This window comes from Peromyscus eremicus, chromosome 12 (assembly GCF_949786415.1).
Source record: "Peromyscus eremicus chromosome 12, PerEre_H2_v1, whole genome shotgun sequence".
NCBI lineage: Eukaryota > Metazoa > Chordata > Mammalia > Rodentia > Cricetidae > Peromyscus > Peromyscus eremicus.
In genome coordinates, this window is record NC_081428.1 from 76,031,177 (window position 1) to 76,052,227 (window position 21,051).

A 21,051-nucleotide genomic window follows, 5' to 3' on the forward strand; every position below is an offset into this window, starting at 1 on the left:
TTCTTTTGTCTTTATGAAGCCACCTCTTTACATGGTCTTTGGTGGAGGTCCTCATGCAGCACCAGCAGGTCTAAATCGTGGTGGGGGTGTTCAGGCTTCATGGGATTGATTCCTGACTACCTTGCTATGAATAGCACAGCTTACACAGTAATGCAGCTTGACATTCAGGAAGCACATAAGCATCGAAGACATTTGCTTCCGACCCGAAAGAGCTCAGCCTGCTTTCTTATAAAACCTAGAACCATTAGCCCAGGGGTGGCACCACCCACCATGGGCTGGGCCTTCCCTCATCAATCACTAATTAAGAAAATGCCCCAGAGCCAAATCTTACAGAGGCATTTTCTCGGTTGAGGTTCCCTCCTTTCAGATAACCTCTAGCTTGTGCCAAGTTGACTTAAGACTAGCCAGCAAAGTACCTGATAAGGTTCCCATGTCTTATTCTGTCTGTAGATCTGCCTTTTCCTTCTGATGCTTGCTTTCTGTCTTTCTTGACACTTGCTATAGAATTTAAATACCATATTATTTTTCTTCTCATAATTAAAATTTTCTTTGGTTCTTAGTGATAATAATGGATTGTTCCTCCTTTTTGCACTCCCATGTCCTCTTACAACATCAGACATATATTCAGTATATATTTTGTTTTGATTTCTTGCGTAAGTTAATCAGTGACAGAATCACACCTTTTTTAGCCACAGATTTCTTAACATGCAAAATGAAATTTTGCCCTTTCCTTTTTTTATTTAGAGAAAGTACAATATCAAAAGAAAACAACTTCTTTTCTTTTCTTTTCTTTTTTTTTTTTTTAAACTTTTTAATTTTCCGGTTTTTTGAGACAGGGTTTCTCTGTGTAGCTTTGCGCCTTTCCTGGAACTCACTTGGTAGTCCAGGCTGGCCTCGAACTCACAGAGATCCGCCTGGCTCTGCCTCCCGAGTGCTGGGATTAAAGGCGTGCGCCACCACCGCCCGGCCAGAAAACAACTTTTAAAGCAAGTCATTTGACTTACTTAATAAACACTGCTTAGCATGCAGTTTGTGAGACTGAGGTCACATGTACCCATAAGTTCAAAGCTAGTGTGGGTAATATAAATAAGCACAGGCATGCTATTCTTCTTATTTGGGATGAGGAGACTGAGATGTAGAGGCCAGGTCCTCAGAGATGTGAGCAGCACCACCAGCATCCAAACCCAAAACTCACAGCACTCTTTGGGAACTTGAAAAGAAAAGGACAGGGGCAGAGTATCAGTCTGTTGCTAGTCCAGGTAGTGTTTTATAATGTTAGGAAACTGAAGAGTACAGCTTTAGTGGAAATAACTTCTTAGAAGTAAGAACAGTGAAACAAATTAGTTGTAGTGAAAAGATCATCCTGTATCATTTTGAAATTTTAACTAGGTTCAAAGATTAAAGAGCTTTAATTTTTGAATGTTGATATCTTTATGTATATGTTTTAATCTCTTATTTGTCTTATTAAAATTTGTCTCTTAGGCAACAAGTCTCCTTCTTTATGGCTGAAAGATCTTATAAAAACAGAAGATATTTCTTTTCTCATAAGCACATTTGAAGGAGGGGTTAGCAGCTGTGATCAGCCAGCAGGCATTCTTGCTCAACCAACTCTCTTCCATTTGCGAGGGCCGATCAGCCTGCGAGCAGTCCTTCAGTGGCTGGACATGCTTCTTGCAGCACTGGAGTGCTACAACACATTCATCGAGGAGAAGACAGTGGAAGTACAAGAGGTCTGGGGTAGGTAAAATTTATTCTAAAATCAAATTGCCTGATTCTGCTTGGTTTATGCCAGGTAGATTGCTCAGTGCATGTCAAAACAGCGCTAACAAGCACATAGAGATAGAGGCTGTAAGTTCTAGGCCAGCCTTATCTACAGAGACAGTGCCAGGACAACCACTGTTATATGGTGAGACCTGTGTAGAAAATAAATTAAAATCAAAATAATACTAACAAAACTGAAACCAGGCAGTTGGATCTCTGTGAGTTTGAGATCAGCCTGCTGTATAAAACAAATTCCAGGACAGCCAGGACGGTTACACAGAAAAAACCCTGTCCCAAAAAACCTAAATAAATAAATATAATAATACTAACGAAATTGATAAGACACTAGCTAATTAGTGTTGTGTAAAGGGGATTAACTTGGATTTTCTACCACTGAGCTGTATTCCAGGCTTCTTTTCTTACATTCTCTTTTGTGTTAATCAGCTTTCCACCACTGTGACAAAAAAGCTGAGGTAATTAGCTTAAGAGGTAGGGTTGATTTTGGCTCACAGGCTTGGGAGATTCAGTCCATGATTGGCTTTGTTGCCTTTGCCCTGTGGTTTGACATGTACTAGAGAAAGCTGTTAACCTCCTGGTTGCCAGGAAGCAAAGTGAATAAGAAGTGGGTGCTATAGTCTCAATATCCCTTAAAATGTACACCTCTAATAATATTACCATGTTCTCCATCTTCTAAAGATTCTCCTACCTCCCAGTAACACTCTATGTCACTAGGTGGTATAGTTTTATGGAATAGCTGTCATATAGTTTGTTGTTTAACTAAAATTGCTAGCAACGTTTTACTCTACTAAGAAATATTTGTTTGAATAAATAGTTCCATAACTGATTAATTCTAAAATATAACCCCCTTCCCATTTAACAAATTTTTAATGTTGAATAGAGCAGTAATTTGTTGTATTAAAGGCTGTTTCAATATTTAACAATGTAATCCTTGATTCTGGTTTCTCTAGACTTCCTCTTCGTCCCACCTAACTCCATTCCCTGGGGAATGCACCTCTTGATTCAGACCCAGGGCCACCCTGGCACTTTCCCACTACCCTTGCAGTCTTTCTTCCTAGCCTTTTTCCATTTCTTTGTGTCATGCAAAAAATCCACAGAAACACACTCTACCAAGGACCTCAGAGCTACCACACTTACTGAGGATCCAGAGTGGACACCAGCAACCAAAGAACAGAACACTCACCCAACAAAGAGAAAACGAGATCTTTATACTAAGACTTGCTCTGCTCACTGTTCATCATCATCCCCCTCCCCCCAACCTCTGGGTTTTCTCTGCCGTTTGTCTTTTTTGCGGTGTAGCATCTCAAAGGTTACAGAACTTTACTGTTCATCTTTCCTGCAGTGAGGCATCTCTGCAGGGCTTTCCAAACTGCTGCTTGTCGTTAACCTCTCTCATGGCTTAGCTTGGTTATTTTTCACTGTGGCTTTCTTTCAGTAGAAAACTTGTAGACCCTCGTGCATCTTCCATCTGCACGGTGTTGATGCCTTGAGTGTTTCGGCTTTCGAGATCCTCTGGCTGCTATTTTCTGAAGCTGGCCGTCTCTGGAACTGTTTCTTGTTGTTGTTGTTGGCTTTCTGGAACTGCCAAGTCCATAGTCCGCCATGGACATTGCTCTCCGAGTCCCAGGTTGGGAAAACCTATTCTAAATTACTTTTTTTTTTTTTTAATCATATCCTTAAACCTAAGGCCTATATATTCTAAACCTACATTTCTCTGACTCATTTTATACTAAATCTACGACCTATTTAACCTACATTCTATAGGACTAAGCCTACCTAATAGACTACCTTATTCTTATTTAAACTTAATTTACAACTATTTCTTACAAGCTTATTATAGGATTACTTTAGATAGGACTATTCTACAAACCCTAATTAAGACCTACTCAAGCCTTTACATTTCTTATCTTTTATAGACAGAAGAGAGAGAGAGAGAGAGAGAGAGAGAGAGAGAGAGAGAGAGAGAGAATTCTAACACTACAGCCTTGCAGCATTTTATTGTCTACCTATACACCCGAGAATAAAATACTGTTGCCTTTATTTTTCAACTCCTTATTGGCATGCCTACATTCGCAATGCCCCTACAATCCTTTCGCCAAGCCCTGGGGATTTTTTTTTTTTAATCTTTTTTTGTCCCTGTTCAGGCGCCAACTGTAGGAGACCAGCCAACACACTTATTTACCCCAGGAACTCTTGAGGAGTGAGGGATAAAAGCCTTAGTTAGAAGAGGCTGGAGAGATAGCTCAGAGGTTAAGAACCCTGGCTTCTCTTCCAGAGGTCCTGAGTTCAATTCTCAGCAACCACATGGTGGCTCACAACCATCTGTAATGTGGTCCGGTGCCCTCTTCTGGCCTGCAGGCAGAACACTGTGTACATAATAAATAAATCTTTAAAAAAAAAAAAATGCTTTCCTTAAAAAAAAAACAAAGACTTAGTTAGAAATAGAGAATGGAGAGAAAACACAGGGTAGACTCAGGTGGGCCTGGATTCTTATTCACCAGCCCAGAATTTTATTCCAAAGGTCTATTTATAACAATGCCAAGGGGTGGAGCAAAAGACATCCCCCTTGCTAGTTAGACCCTTACAAAGATCTGATACCCAGGCCAAGAAATGCAGGCACCAAGGAAATGCAGAGAATCATAAGGAGATACTTTTAACAATCTGTACTCCACCAAATTGAAAACTTAAAAGAAATGGATGAATTTCTTGGTATATACCACTTAAATCAAGATCATATAAGCAATTGAAATGGACCTATAACTCATAGTGAAATAGAAGCAGCAATTAAGTCTCCCAAACAAAAACAGCTTAGGGTCAGATAGAGTCAGTATAGAATTCTAAAAGACTTTCAAAGAAGAATTAACATCAATACTCCTCAAATTATTCCACAGAATAGGAACAGAAGGAACATTGTCCAATGTGAGACCATGATTACTCTGATACCTAAACCATGCAAAGATCCAACAGAGAAAGAGAATTACAGATGAGGCAAAAATTCTCAATAAAATATTTGCCTATCAAACCCAAGAATACATCAAAAAGATGATCTATGATGATCAAGTATGCTTTATCCCAGAGATGCAAAGATTGTTGAACATATATAAATTGATAAATGTAATCCACCATATAAACAGATTGACATTTGACATGGTCATACTCCTGTCAACAATGCACATTTGCTCAAGACTTTCTCCACTCTCCTACTGCAAAAAGTCTGTATTTCTGTTTTCTTCTTTTCCATCTTCCTATCTGTGCAGCTGCTGAGATTTACAGCTTACCTGCTCTGCTGTCTCTCTAACTAATTAAACTGCCCTGCAGCTTGAAAGAAAGGGAGGAATGGACAGATGGAGGGAGGGAGGGAGGGGAAATAAAAAGAGACTCTCTTAGTTATCTCTTTGAGCATATGTACCAGTACTTAGCGTTGTTACCTTTTCTGGGGCTCTGAAGGTTGCTATGTTTTGGGGTAGTGACCTATGAGAAGAGTGGAGCAATATGGTGAGTGGAAGAAATGTCACAGTGCACAATGTTCAGTGGGGAAGGAAACAGCTTGATTTTGTTCAGACAGATGGATTTTATAAGGCAATGCGGAGTTGAGCTAGAGAATGTCTCTGTAAGATAGCAAATGCCCAACATATCTGATTAAAGAGCCCCACTGTCATTTGTTTCTGCATTGCTCATTGGAGGAGTTTTCCAATTTCTTCATTATCAAAAATAACACTAGATGTAGTGCTGCACACCTCTATTCCCACCTCTTCAGGAGAGGTAGGGGAGGAGGGTCACAAGTTGCACTCCAGCTTGCGTTATATAAGTATGTTCCTGTCTCAAAGACCAAAAATTAGTAAAATGCACATTATTTACTATTTGCCATTATTTTATTGGATTAAAATTTTAGTGTTCAATAAAACCATAGGAATTTTAAAATATTTGTTAAAGATTAACATGCATATTTATTTGTTAAGTCTTTTTTATATGAGTTGCCAAATTGCTCTCTTAAATGATAGTTCTCATAAGTAATATTTGACAGTCAAGACTTGTGTTAGTCAAACTTCATGTTTTTGTGACAATATCTTGACATAAACACTTTGAAGGACAGAGTTGTTTTGGCTCATTGTTTAGAGTCCGTGAAGGCCTGTCTCTCTATATATCATGGTGACAGGAAGATGTGGCAGATCCCTTCACCTCATTATTGGCAAAAAGTGAGAGAGTGTCCCTGAACACAACAACATCCCACCAGGGACCGGTGTCTTCTAACTATTCTTAACCTTTTAAAAGCTGCAGAACTCCCAGAATAGCTATAGCAGTTGGGGCAAAGTGTTCAAACAATAAGAGGGCAGTGGCAGAGTGCTTTCCTAGTGCTTTCCTATAAAGACATTGTTACTGTCTATATGTGAAATTGAATTCTGTTTTGATTATCATTTAGTTCAAAGTTTGAACTAAGAAGCTAAGAAGAAATAGCTGCTGTTTTATTCATCTTTTCTTGAACTTTTTTTTTTTAATTCTTGAAATTTTTGTTGAGTGTATATCATTACCTGTATTTTAAGAAAGAACTTCACATTCATTTTAGTAGAGTTAGGAGGAAATCCACACCAATATTTTTCTGTTATTATTCCTAGGTACTGAAACACAGACTTCACTTTTGAAATCAGTGGCTTTCTTTTTAGAAAGCATAGCAACATGTGATGCTAGGGCAGTAGAACAACGCTTTTGCACAGGAGTGTCAACTGGCCCTCCCAGCCCACAAGAGGAAGAAAAATACAACTATAGTAAATGTACCGTCTTAGTCCGGATTATGGAATTTACTACAACCCTGCTCAATGCCTCTCCAGAAGTTTGCAAGGTAGGATCTTACCTCCTGCTCTGTTATTTTGAAATTAGTACTTTATAATGGGAAATGTTTTTAAGTTTCCCTTAGAACAGTGGTTCTCAACCTATGGGTCATGTCTCCTTTGGCAAACCTCTATCTCCAAAACTATTTACATTGTGATTCATAACAGTAGCAAAATATAGTTATTAAGTAGCAACAAAAACAGTTTTGTGGTTGGGGATCACCATAACATGAGGAACTATATAAAAGGGTCGCAGCATTAGGACAGTTGAGAACCACTGCCTTAGATCATTAGCCACAAGAGAGAAACAGCAAAACTACATTGAGGTGCCATCTTAGCCCAGTTCAAATAGTTATCACTAAGAAATCAAACAGTAACAAATACCAGTGAAGATGGGAGGAAAAGGAAATCAAATACTGCTTTGGGGGGCAGGACCTGAAAGTGGGGTTCAGTGGAAAAGTGCTTGCTTGCCATGTGTAAGCTATGGGCTCCATCTGTAGCACTGTAATGTCACTAAAAGTAGGGATGTAAATTAGCCCAGCCACTGTGGAAATCAGTATGGATATTCTTTAAAAACTAAAAGTGGAATCACCATATAGGACCCAGGCATACCATTTGGGTTATAGACCTAAAGGAATGAAAATCAGCATAGAGATGCCTATTACCTCCCCTCCCCGCCTTTTTTTTTGAGACAAGTGAAAACTGTAACCATGACTGACTGGGACTTACTATGTATACCAGAGTAGCCTGGAATTCACAAAGATTCACCTCCCTCTGCCTCCTGAGTGCCATGATTAAAGGTGTGGGCCTGGCTGTACCCATGTTTATTGCAGCAGTGTTCACAGTAACAATTTAGGGAATCAGCCATGGTGCCATTTAGAGATGAATGGATAAAGAATATGTCTGTGTGTCTGTGTGTGTCTGTGTGTTTTTATGCACCATGGATTATTCTTTTTCAACCGTAAAGAATAATGTAATATCATTTACTGGAGAATAAATGGAACTAGAGATCATATTAAGTATCACATTTCCTGTCAGATGTGGACCAGGGAGGATGTGAAAGAACAAGGGTGAGGTCATTTTAAAGAGGAGAAAAGGGGACAAAAGAGTGATGGAGAGTTCAGTGTCATTAAAGTGTGTTACGTGTACATACAATATTGTCACAAGGAAACCCATTACTCTGTATAATTAATATTTGCTAATAATTTTTTGGAAGTGGCTTTGGCTCCTCTGAGACTTTCCATTACAGGAAATTACCCTTATTTACTTTGATGAGTAAAAACTACATGTATTTATGGTCTACACCATGATATTTTGATCATGTATGTATGTGGTTAAGTCAAACCAATTACCATCTCTATTCCTCATCCCCTCATGTATTATCCCTTATGTGAGAACATTTCAAGTGTGGTTGTAGCAGTTCTCAAGCATGCATTGTTGTTAACTATAGTTACCACAGTGTACAATCTATTTGAAAATAAATGCTGAACATTCCTAATCAGAAAGTCAAATATCTGAACTGTTCCAAAACTTGAATATCAAACTGTCTCAGATTTTGAAGGATTTTGGTTTTTAGCTTTTCAGAATAGTGATGTCATGTGATAACATGTGATAGAATATCTATCCAGATATTCTAAAATTAACAATATAAAATAAAATCTGAAAATCTTTAGTTTTAAGCATTTTAATACTCTTCAATTATTTTGAGAAACTCTGCCAAACTGTCAGTATTGTGAATATTCCCACCCTGTGGACCTTGAGCTTTGGCTAAGAAGCACTTTTATTCAACCTATCTTTTCTCTTTATAGCTCCTGGAGAAGCATTTGTGTAACACAAATTTTATGAAAGTCTTAGTGAAAATGCTTTGTGAGCCCATGAGCTTAGGTTTCAATGTTGGCGACATCCAGGTTATGAACCATCTTCCTAGCATTTGTGTGAACCTGCTGAAAGCACTAAAGAAGTCCCCGTACAGAGACGCACTGGAGACTCAGCTGAGGGAGAAAGTGACAGTGCAGAGGTGGGTGCTCAGACCATGCTCACAGTTACTGTGATTCAGGTCTTCACACATCCAGTGTTCCTGACATCCATGTGCACAGCTGCAATGTCCTCAAGCAAGGCACTTGTCAGTGCGTATGTGCAAGCATGCACTCTTGTGTGCGTACAAATGATCTCATATGTTTTTCTGGAAATCATGAGCTTTATTAATTCCTTTCCTGCATTTAGAATGGGAGAGAACAATAGATGTGCATAGCACTACATTTTCTGTCCATGGCTGATGTGTCCTGCGAGCCTTCTTCTGGTGTTACCTTGTGTTTTCCAGGACTGTGTAAATGAGTTTGAGGGTCAGGTGATTAGTAAATTTATGACAACACATGAAATTCCTTAGTGTATTCTTACTTGGTTTTCTGTTTTTCTCACGGCCAGTATTGAAGAGCTCTGTGCCATTAGCTTGTGTAGCTCTGATGCTGGCCGAGAAAGGACCAAGTTGCTGTCTGTCTTATCAGCCTGTAAACAACTCCACAAAGCTGGCTTCTCTCATGTTATATCGTCATCTCAGGTAACCATAATTAATTTATTTATATGTACCCTTAGCTTTGTTATAGTAATTTCATTATGCTAGTACAAATTGGTATTTATATTATTTGTTTAAAATATTTTATATACAGAATATACTGAAATAGAAATTATAGAACACTTGCACAGGTATTGGCTAGAATGTGAATATGAAAGTAAAGATAGAATGAAAGAAGAATAAAGGACAGTTGAAATTTTAGTAACCTAAAACATTTTAAGAACCAGTTCCTGAAGTCCTGTATCGCAGAAACACATGAATGAAATCTGTAGCTTAAAAAACAAAGCTGCATTAAAGTTTTGCTAAGCAATGGAAAATAGTTATCAGTGTTAGCTAACACATATTTTTTAACTGAAGAAGTGACATTGTATGTTTGTGTTAAACACCTTCTCTCACCAGGCAATTCATGTCAACTTTTCCTTTAGTCTACAGCATTGAATCATTCCATTGGCATGAGACTGCTCTCTTTGGTTTATAAAGGCATCGCACCTACAGAGGAAAGGCAGTGCCTGCAGTCATTGGACCCCAGCTGTATGAGCCTGGCCAATGGACTCCTGGAATTAGCTTTTGCCTATGGAGGACTGGTAGGGAAATCAACTGCATCCCACACTACCTATCTAGTGACTTATATAACTTACTCGTGGTGTCTCTCAAAAGTATAAAATTTAGTTAGTAAAGTCATAGATGGACACGTATGATAATTAACTTTTGGACTTTCTTTTTTTGAGGGAGAGTTTTCGAGGCAGGGTTTCTTTGTGTAGCTCTGGCTGTCCTGGAACTAACTCTGTAGTCCAGGCTGGCCTCAAACTCACAGAGCTCCACCTGCCTCTGCCTCCCAAGTGCTGGGATTAAAAACATGAGCCACCACTACCCAGCTCATTTACTGACTTTTTAAGGCTCTCTTCTTTAATACTTTTTTAAAAATAAAAGCATAACATTCATAAATGGAAGTTTTCTGTCTGGCTTTGTTTCCAAAAGGACTTTAGGCAAAGAACATTTTGTCACTAAAGTTGACCTATGTTGACATGTCTCTTTATCTCTCCTTATTCCATTCTTGGAATGGATGACTAAAGGGACCCTGGAGGGTAATCCCTGAGGCACCCAAGGCACCATGACCAAAGTCCTTACCACTCTTTGAACTGAGCAGACCTGGCCTCAGACAAACTGCTGTAGCTGAGATCTGCAACCAGTCTGTGTGTTTGTTCCATTCTGTCCTCCCTTATCACTTCTCCCATTGCAAGAACTTCTTTGTGTCATTGATGTTCTCAATTATATTTCAGTTGTCCCAAACAACTTATTCACATTAGACTATTGTATGAAAAGCAGCAGGATTTTTCTGGAAATTTGGTAGCAGTATCAATGTAGGAGCTTTCTCTCATAAAGAGAAACTTAGAAAATAGTAGTTAAATTAAATATGTATTATTTGAATGAGCCCTGACTTCACATATCACACTCTTTAGAAGGCTCCTTGTAGACTTACTGTGTACCCACTACCTTAGAGTATGGATTTGCTGGTATGTATGTTCTTCTCTTCCTTAGTGTGAGCACCTTGTGAGTTTGCTACTGAATTCAGCGCTGTTGACTACGACACAGTATTTGGGCAGTTCACAGAGAAACATCAGCTTCTCCCATGGGGAATATTTCTATAGCTTGTTCTCAGAAATAATTAACAGTGAGCTATTGAAAAATCTTGATATTGCTGTATCAGAACTCATGAAGTCATCAGCAGATAATCCCAAAATGGTAAGGAATTTTTCCTATAAATATTTTCTTACCTAATGCTCACAGCAGGGTTTTTATGTTTCTGATGGTTTTTCTTAAAACCAGATTTCTTCCTGGAAGATTGAAAGATCTGCTAATGTGTGAAAATAAAATCTATAGAAACAAAATATAGTCTTTATCAAGCCAGTATATGTTAATAGATACTAAGACTTCTGTCATTTTTTTCCATTCCCTCAAGCCCCTTAAATCTCTGGGCCTAACTCTATAAGAAACAACACTGTAGGATACTGACTTTTGCTAGAATGTCATATTTGAGCTTCCACTTGTGTCATGTGCTCAGCAGTGTTTGTTCCAACACCACCTGTAGGCTGGTCCTCCGCACTGCTAACCTGTCTTTAAAGCACTCACAGTTTTAGTGTCATGTCCTGTTTTCCTGCATGTTCATGCCACAACCCTCTTTGACTCATCGTAATAACCCTTTAGAGAGTGATAGTTAATGTATTTGCTCTTTGTTTGCTTAACTTAGGGAATTGTGTGGGTTGTTTGGTTTTTGTTTATTTTTTATTATTTTATTTCATTTTGAGACAGAGTCTCACTATATAGGCCTAGCTGCCAAGGAGCTTATTTCATAGACCAGGTTGGCTTCAAACTTAGCAGAGATCCACCTGCTTCTGCCTCTGCCTCCCAAGTGCTGGGATTAAAGGTAGATGTTACCAAGCTTGGCCTACCTTAAAGGACTGTGAAATGTTACTGGCAATGTGCTCTGTACATAGTCAGAAACTGTTAGTATATTCAGAGAGTTACAATTTCTACTAGCCTGACCTTTTACACATACCATCCTTGTCCTTAGCCAAGAAAAGTCACCTTTACTGCCTCTGTTTCTTCCCTACAGCTCTCTGAAATGACAGAATGAGATTAAGAAAGAACAAACCAAATCAGTCTTAGTGGGTACAGAGAAAGAACAAGCAGAGTGACAGAACTGCAAAGCAGGATAGGTGTGCCAGTCCAAACTCTAGCCTGTCCATAACAGAAGAGGGGGGGAAAGACTGTCAGAGGGCATGAGCAGGGAGGCAGAGAGGGAGGGAAGCAGGAAAGACATACAATGAATGATGAAATAAGAATAGCTGCTGAGTGAGAAGATTGGAGAATACTCTGGAAGTAAGCCTAGGTATCTGAAATTAAAAAATGGATTAGATGAAGAAAATAAAATTTAGGAACTCACAGAGAGTAGGGTGAAAATACAAAACCAAAGCAAAATAAAAATGATAGGTATAGTGATACACATCTTTAATCCCCACACTTGGGAAGTAGAGACAGGCAGATCCCTGTGAGTTCAAGGCCATCTTGATCTACTCAGCAAATTCCAATACAGACAGGGCTGATACCCTGTCTCAAAAAAGAAAGAAAAAGGAAAATGATGAAGGATCCTAGAACTGAGTGGACAGGACCTCAGCTTCAGAGGAAAGTGGCCTTTGGTAATAAGGTTCCTGGAAACAGTGGTGGACTGGAATTCTCATGTGTAAAGGGCTGTGGAGTGGCTTACCTCTGGTTTGGGAATGATTCCACAGGGAGCATATTTTCCAAAGGCTTACCATGAAAAAGGATCCTGAAAGTTCTAAAAGAGATAAGCTACTTATGTGTTGAAGGATCAAGAAATTGAATGGCATTTGTTTTCTCAACAGAATTGTGGATACTGTAAGACCAAAAGATTGGAGTTCTAAATGCAGCCAGATTCCCAGTTATGTGTGGCAGTAGAATACATGTGCTTAGAAAATCCAGATCCTAAAGGGATGTGTTTTCTTGTTCACATCTTGTCAGGAAGCTGCCAGGTAGATAGTAAGAACGCAGTAAACTGAGAAAGGGGAAGGTGTTGTATTCGGCCTTGTACAAAGGGTAAGATGGGTTATCTAGGTCTGGCCTTCCACAACATAATCAGTGCTGTGTCTCTTGAAGCAGGTAATTTACTGATTGGCAAAGATGGAGGGGCATGATTATTTGATTTGGGAGAGTCTAGTGACAAAGATAGGTACACTGAAAACAGCTGAGAAATCTGCCAAGATTTAGCTGTAGAGAAAGCAGAATGTACAAGAAGAGTAATGTGTTGATAGTATACTACATAGAGCATCTGTAAAAAATGCCTGTGTTGTCAGAATGATGGGAATATTGAATGATAATCTAACCAAATTATTTGTTATTCTGTTGCAAAGGTGTTAGTAGAACAGAAATGCATGTGGTGGTAGTTGTGTCCACAGAAGAGTACTTACCTCCTCTTCCAAATGGAATTTCATGGAGAATGCCCCCAATCTGCTCCCCCACTGCAGAATGGGCAGAAGGGCATCAGCATCACCCTCTTCATTCTGGGGGAAAATTTATGTTATAGTGCTCTTAGATTGTTAGACAGGTAAACATCTGTTACAGAAATAACGTTTTCATTTTCCTAGAATAACTGACATGAAAGTGTATTTTTTTTCCTATCAAAGAATTTTTCTTTAATCTACAAAATTTTTTCAGGTGAGTACTGTTTTAAATGGTATGTTAGATCAGAGCTTCAGGGATCGAGCTGTTCAGAAACACCAAGGACTGAAGCTTGCAGCTGCAATTATGCAAAACTGGAGGAAGTGTGATTCGTGGTGGGCCACAGAGTCTGCTCCAGAAAGCAAAATGACAGTGCTGTCCTTACTGGCAAAAATGTTGCAGGTATTTTGAAAAGAATTTAAAATGCATTCATATTTAGTTACGTTGTTCTTTTTGAGACATATTCTCACTATGTAACCCTAGCCTGTCTTGAACCCTTACTTCTTTCTACCTCTGCCTCCTTTAGTGTAGAGATTATAGATGTTGACCACCATGGATGCTGTGTTCATTATTTTGAACTCTTAACTTATGTTTAAACACTGTGGTGAAAGTTCCTTCAAAAACTCATTTCATTGATAATTAAATATATTTTTGAGAGATATCTGCAAATTATTTTCTTTGTCTTACATTTTATAGCATTGTTTATTATGCTTCTTATTTTTTTTTTATTGTTACTGTGTCTTCACAGACTTTGCCTTAGCAGGAAATAGCAAAATGTTTTATAGCAACATTGTTGAATTGTTTTTGAGGTTCAAGTACAAATAAAGTTGTGAAATTTAAAAATTTGAAAAATATGTCAAAAATTTTTGAGGTATAATACAGAAATTTGTCATGTTTTATCTCCCTTTAGATTGATTCAACTTTATCTTTTGATACAAATCATAGCTCACATCCTGAAATCTTCACAACATATACTTGTCTACTTGCTGATACAAAGTTGGGTCTACACTTAAAGGTAGATGACTTTAAAAGATTGGTCTTTTGATATTACGTTCTCTTTATTTTCACATCTTTACATTTTTGTGTGTTTATCGTGTTGGGTTTTTTTGGGGGGGGGTATGGAAAATTCGAAACATATAATAGTAAAGGCATTAGCATAATAAACCCCCATGCACCTATCATCTAAGTATTCACAGATTTGAACAATGTGGGTTCTTCCTTATGAAAGAGACTCTGGCTTTGGTTTAGCTGATCTGCATGCACTTCACTATGTCTCTTCAAGAGATGTTCATGCGTGTATGTGTGAGAGCAGTTGAGCATATGTGTGCTATAGCACATACCACACACAGCACATGTATGGAGGTCAGAGGACAAGCTCTGCTGTAGTTCTTTGGATTCTATCTTAAGACAAGGTCTAATGTTTGCTGCTGCATACGTGGCTTTTCCGTTCTCCACCACCTATCCCACTATTGCAGGGGTAGAGATTACAAATGTACACTACTGTCTCTGCTTCACCTGAGTTTGGGGATCATGCATTTATAGCAAGCACTTTCCCCAGGGAGCTACCCAGCCCAACATTTCTTTTAAAATATAACCATAATATGATCATTAGCATTTGTGTTTACATATATCAGATTTAAATTGGTGTTTTGGATTTGCTGTAGTAGTTTCAAACTATTTTTCAGTCTTTTTTTCTATTGAAGTCTTTTAGTGATGGGGAAGCAAGAAAAGTAATTTTATTGTCTCTGAGTTTAAAGTCCTATAATGTGGTCTTCATGAATGACCACATTTTTTATTAGATTATTCTTTGATGTATTCTGTATGACTCAGGAAGTTTCTCCTTTAAATGTGAAAATTTTGGAATTTATCTGTTATTCAAAGGGGGTAGGATCAATAAGCTCTATATGAACTTCTGAGGGCAAACAAATACTTGTAAACTATCCTGTAGGTTATTCAAGCCATTCTTCCTACATAGAATTTGAATATAATCTTTGTTTTTAAAACTGGTTTTAAAATTTTATTCTTTGAAGCTTCCATACATTTACACAATGTATTTTGACCATATCCATTCACCACTCCCTCCCCTCTAGTGCAGTCACACAGTCTCCCAACTTCAGGTCCTCCTTCTTGTCAGCCTGCTGACTTCTAGAACTGAAGCTGATGTACAAAGCTTCATTCAAGTTGGTTTTTGGTGTCATCCAGCATTTATTCTGAAGTCATTTGTTGAGTCCATGCAGCGAATTATTTGCAGTCTTTAGAAAGTAGTGATTTTATTTACTCTGTATGATCTGTAAGCCACAATTAGTGTGATTTACATTTGTTTGCATTGCTTCCCAGGGCCAAGCTATCATTCTTCTTCCATTCTTCACCAACCTGCCTGAAGGCAGTCTAGAAAACCTAAAGCATATTCTGGAAAAGCTCATTGTTTCTCATTTCCCCATGAAGTCTGATGAATTCCCTCCCGATTCTCTAAAGTACAATAATTACGTGGACTGCATGAAAAAGGTTAGTTTTTAGAAGCGTCAACCATAAAACATTAGTTGATTTTTTTTCCTTTTTGTTGTATTTGACGGGGGTTAAATTTTCTTTAATTTACATTAACTGGTACACAAAAATTAAAATTTGAACATACTAATGGGATACCGTGTAATGTTTTAATATAGGTGTATAATATGGAATGTTTAAATCAAGTCAGACCTATTTCCTCAAACATTTATTATTTTGTTATAATAAAAAGTTTCCAAGCTTTTTCTTTTTCTCTTTAAAATGTATACTATATATCACTGTTGTCTGTAGTCATCTTACTGTGCAACACCACACCAGAACTTCTTGTATCTATATAATGATTTACTGTCCATTGGTAAACATTTCCCCATACTTCCCCATACCTCCACAGTCCCTTTGTTGTTTCCAGCCTCTGGTAATCACCACCTTACTCTGTTTCTATAAATTCTATTCTTTAGAATCTGTGTATAAGTGAAATCATTTATATTCCTGTGCTCAGATTATTTCACTTAACATAATGATCTTCAATTTTATCTGAGCTGGTAGAGATGATAGGATTTCAGCCCCTTTCAGGATTACTGGACTTCCTCTGTGTGTGTGTGTGTGTGTGCTTCTTTCTTACTCTTCCATTAACTGATGGATACTTGGATTACTTCCCTTTTTTTTTTTTTACCCTATTGTCAATAGTGCCGAAATAATGCAGCAATGCACATGTCTATACAAATGTATTTCCTTTGGATATGCAACCTAATAGTGGAATTGCTGGGTTGTATAGTTGTTCTACTTTCTTTTCTGTTACTCTGATAAATAAAACCCTAACCAAAAGAACTACTTATAGTTCACAGTCCATCATTGAGGGAGTTCAGGGTAGAAATTTAAGGCAGGAACCTGGAAGCAAGGAACATGGAGGCACACTGCTTGCTGACTCACCCTCTGGCTGGTTATTCATGTTCAGCTACTTGTTCATACCACCCAGGCCTACCTGCCTACTGCTACACACAGCAGAATGGGCCCTTCTATACCAATTAATAATCAAGACAGTCCTCCAGAGACAGAGCCACAGACCAATCTTATTAGGGCAGTTTCTCTCAGATGGCTTTAGGCAGTGACTGTACTAATTTACACTCGCTCCTACAGTTTGCAAGTATTCCCTTTTTTCCAGAGCCTCACGGTCCCTTGTGAACAGCTCTTAAGTGAGATGTGGTTATACATGTGGTTTTGGTTTGTGTTATCTATGATTGTTGGTATTATGCAGTTTCCCATGTACTTGTTGTCCATTGTATGTCTTATCGTAGGAAATACCTGTTTAGATCTGTTGCCCATTTTTAAATCGTTTGTTTGCTGTTGAGTTTGTGGACTTTCAGATATATTCTGGACATGCTGATCATTTCCTTTATAGTTTGATTCAATGCTACTTGTCTATTTTTGCTTTTGTTTCCTGTGGTTTTGTGTTACTTAATAAAACTACAACAAAAAATTGCCCATTTGAGTGTCTAGGGGCATTTTTGCTTATAGTTTTGATGTAGTTTTAGGTTTTACATGTATGGCTCTAACACATTTTTTTTCAAGATGGAGTTTCTCTGTGTAACAGTCTTGGCTGTCCTGGAACTCACTCTGTGGACCAGGGTGGCCTCAAACTCACAGAGATCACCTGCCTCTGCCTCCTGAGCACTGGAATTAAAGGTGTGTGTGCCACCACCACTTAGCTTCTGCTACATATTTTAATTCACATTTTTAAGTGGTGAGAGGTAGAAATTTGGCTTCATTCTTCAAGTTGTAAATATCCAATTTCCCCAGCACCATTTACTGAAGAGATTATCTTTTCTCCAGTGTGAATTTTTAGCACCATTGTTGAAAATCAGTTGGCTGTGAATTTGGGAGAATCTATGTTCTGTTCCATTTGCTGTACCTTTTTATACTAGTACCATTTTGTTTTGGTTACTACAGCTTTGTAGTATGTTTTAAAGTCAGGTGATATAGTGTCTCCTACTTTGTTTTTATTCAAAATGGCTTGGATATTCAGGGTTTCTTGTCATCCTGTATAATATTTAGAATTTATTTTTCTGGTTTTTTAGGGGTTTGTTTTTTGGTTTTTGGTTTTTGTTTCGTTTTATTTCAAAACAGTCTCATGTAAACTGTGCTTGTCTGGAGCTTACTGTGTAGCCAAGCATGACCTCATATTTCTGATCTTTTTGTTTCTTCTTCTTGAGTGCTAAGAGTATAGGAATGCACTGTAGTTAGAAGATTTTCTGTGTCCCAGCCTGCCAGTGGTCGGGACAAATCTCTCCTACTCACATCTCCCAAGTAAACACACAGAGACATATTAATTATAACTGCATGTCCGTGGCTCAAGCCTTTTTGCTAGCTAGCTCTTATATCTTAAATTAGCCCATAACTATTAATCTATGTATCGCCACATGTTCCATGGCTTTACCTGAGTCCCATTGCATGTTGCTCCTTGGGCGGCTCACTGATGTGTCGTGTCCCCCTTCTCCCCCGCTTGCCTTCTGCCTGTCTCTCTCTGAATTTCCTGCTTGCATCTAAGCTGCCTTGCCATAGGCCAAACGGCTTTATTTATTAACCAATCAGAGCAACACATATTCACAGCATTCAGAAAGACATTCCTCCATCATTACACCACCATAGTTGGTTTTATGCTGTGCTGGAGATTAAACCCTGGGCCTCATGTGATAGGCAAGCACTCTACCACTGAATGACATCTCCAGCGCCTAGTCTTTTCTTGTTCTGTGAAGAATATCATTGGCATTTTTATAGAGATTGTGTTGGATTTTTAGATCACTTTGGATAGTATGAATTTTTCAACAATATTATTTTTCTTTCAGATTGTAAGCATGGATGTACTTTTACTTTTTGGTGTACTGTTCAGTTTTTTTCATTGATATTTTATAATTGTAGAGCTCTTCTACTTCATTGGTTAAATTTATCCCTAGGTATTTTATTTTTTGTAGCTATAAAAGTTGGGATTGCCGGGGTCCAGCTTCAGCAGTTTCGGGGGTCTGAAGGATGGGATACCTGGAAGGCGCAATAACAGAGACAATGTTCGTGCAAGCTGACAGGTCACTTCTGGCTTCTGCAGTTGCTAAGTTTCTTTTGCTTCCCTAGCTTCTCCTAGCTTCTCTTAGCTTCTGTTAGGTTCTCTTAGTATCTCTAACTTCTCTTAGTTTCTCTTAGCTTCTTCTCTAACTTCTCTTACTTTAGCTCCTCTTACTTCTCTTAGCTTCTGCTACTTGCCCTGGTGACCTCAGTCTTTTATTATCATAAGTAAAGGGGGAACAGAAAGAAAAAGGGAAATCACCCAATATAAAATGTTCTCATGATTCCAAAAATTATTCTTAGAAAATCACCAATACATTCTTCATCATCTTTAATTAAACACAGGAACTATCACAGACTTAACACCAAAGCAAGCATAATCTATTTTTATTATTAATAATTATACAATCTTTTGAGCACTTGACCCAAAGGCTAGCAACATGCAATTTAACAAAAAAAAGGTAAAAATAAGAACAGTGGTCAATGTGCCAGACAGTCATTTCCTACTCACACAGCCTGCTCCAACCTCAAGACCCCTGTAGCTGCCTAAGTTCCTCCTCAGCTCTCTGCAAACACTAAGCCCCATGACTGGTGGGCTACAATGACCTCAGACAAGAAATCTGTCCCTGCAAGTCAGCGACTTCTGTCCTTCTATATCCAGTAATTCCAAGGAAGAACTAATCTAATTTATAGAGCTTCAATGAAAGGAAGCTCACCTTTCTTGCAGCTCTTTTCAATCTAAGAACTCAATAAAGCTTGTAGCAATCACTCCATCAATTGTCACATTATCTCCATATTCCTTCAGGAGGAATAAAAAGTATCTGAATTAAAGTTGCCATCTCCCTTTCTTGGTGGAGGCCACTATTTTCCTCCTATTCTAGGTTCCTACTCTTCTCATTTGTCATTCCATCTATATGTTACTCCATCCATAGTCTTCAGCCAATACCCCTTAGGGTCTCAAGTTTTACACAATGTCCTTGGAATATCCTCAGAAACTGAATTATTCATCATGGCCAATTTAAGTCCAGTGTGTTGATACACATCATACCATGTGCTATAGTTGACCACACATTTGGTACAGTTTATCCAAGCCTAAAAAGCTTCTCCAGGCTGCAGGTTCTTTTCCATGAACTGCATAACTGCCTTAACCCCAGACTGAGTGAACATCTCTGTATAATTTACTGTGAAATTTACTTCACTCCTGTCCTGCATCACAGAAATCACCATTGATCTAGGAACACAGAACATGAAGATCAGATAGAAGAAAAAGACTAGTATTACAAGAAATATTTATATGGAGGAGGGCGTGACATGTGCATGCCATAAAGCATGACCTTGGGACACATATACATTTCTGCCTTGGCCCTCTAGAGGCATGCTAAGCAGAAGATCCGGAGGGGAATACACGGGGAGTTGATGGTCCACAATCTCGGTTCCCCTTTTCTCCAGTCTCTGCTGGCAGCACATCAGCCATCTTATATGCCGTCCCTGGCATGGGATTGCTTTCTTTATTTATACTGAAGATGATTTACTATTGACTTATAGTGATGTTGCAGATTTTTATAGATTTTGTATCCTGTAACTTTGCTAAGTTGATTTATTGGTTATAATAAATGTTCTGGTCTAGTCTTTGGTGTTTTCCATATGTAAAATCATGCCATTTGCAAATGATAACAGTTTAATTTCTTTTTTTACCTACTTGTATGTCCTCTATCCCTTCTTTTGCCTGATGGCTGTGGCTTGGACTTGAAAAACTGTGTTGAAGAGGTGGAAGCCTACATATCTCGTCTGTCTTAGATCTTAGAGAGTGTTACAAGTTAAATGTGACCCCAGTTTCAAACTACTCTTTTTGTTTCCTGATTATAGCCACCCTCCTTCAAACATCCATTGTTACAGTCATTACCTGCTCCTACCATCCTTCCATAACTACCATATGGACTGTATCTCTTTACCTGTGGACTATAGTTAATGCTTCTTTTAAGTTGCTACATTTAGGTATTTCATCACAGTAATGAGAAAAATAACACAGAAAATTTTCAACCTTTTCCTTTCTGTGTAATGTTAGCTGCTGGTGTATTATAAATCATTTTTAATATGTTATGGTATATTCCTTATATTATCTCATTTATTGGACAATCCAGTTTATTCATGTATTTCATAGTTTTAAAAAGTAAATTACAAAGGATTGGACTATGCGTGAGTTTCACAGAATTATACTGTGTTAGAGCTCCAGAGGCAGCAGTTAGCCAGCTGATAAGCCCAGAAGGTCTGACACTTCTTCTGTGGAGTAGAAGTTTG

At 38.3% G+C, this 21,051-nt stretch overlaps 1 protein-coding gene across 1 annotated transcript in view; it reads left to right on the top strand.

Moving 5' to 3' along the window:
* Nucleotides 1-21,051, top strand: part of Prkdc (protein kinase, DNA-activated, catalytic subunit) — a 221,554-nt gene that overhangs the window by 84,439 nt on the left and 116,064 nt on the right. Inside the window, exons 31-39 of the mRNA XM_059277873.1 lie at nucleotides 1,483-1,737; nucleotides 6,393-6,616; nucleotides 8,414-8,622; nucleotides 9,030-9,162; nucleotides 9,603-9,761; nucleotides 10,717-10,920; nucleotides 13,411-13,596; nucleotides 14,105-14,209; nucleotides 15,532-15,699. Of these exons, the coding sequence (XP_059133856.1) occupies nucleotides 1,483-1,737; nucleotides 6,393-6,616; nucleotides 8,414-8,622; nucleotides 9,030-9,162; nucleotides 9,603-9,761; nucleotides 10,717-10,920; nucleotides 13,411-13,596; nucleotides 14,105-14,209; nucleotides 15,532-15,699 (1,643 nt within the window). The remainder of the gene's footprint in view (nucleotides 1-1,482; nucleotides 1,738-6,392; nucleotides 6,617-8,413; nucleotides 8,623-9,029; nucleotides 9,163-9,602; nucleotides 9,762-10,716; nucleotides 10,921-13,410; nucleotides 13,597-14,104; nucleotides 14,210-15,531; nucleotides 15,700-21,051) is intronic.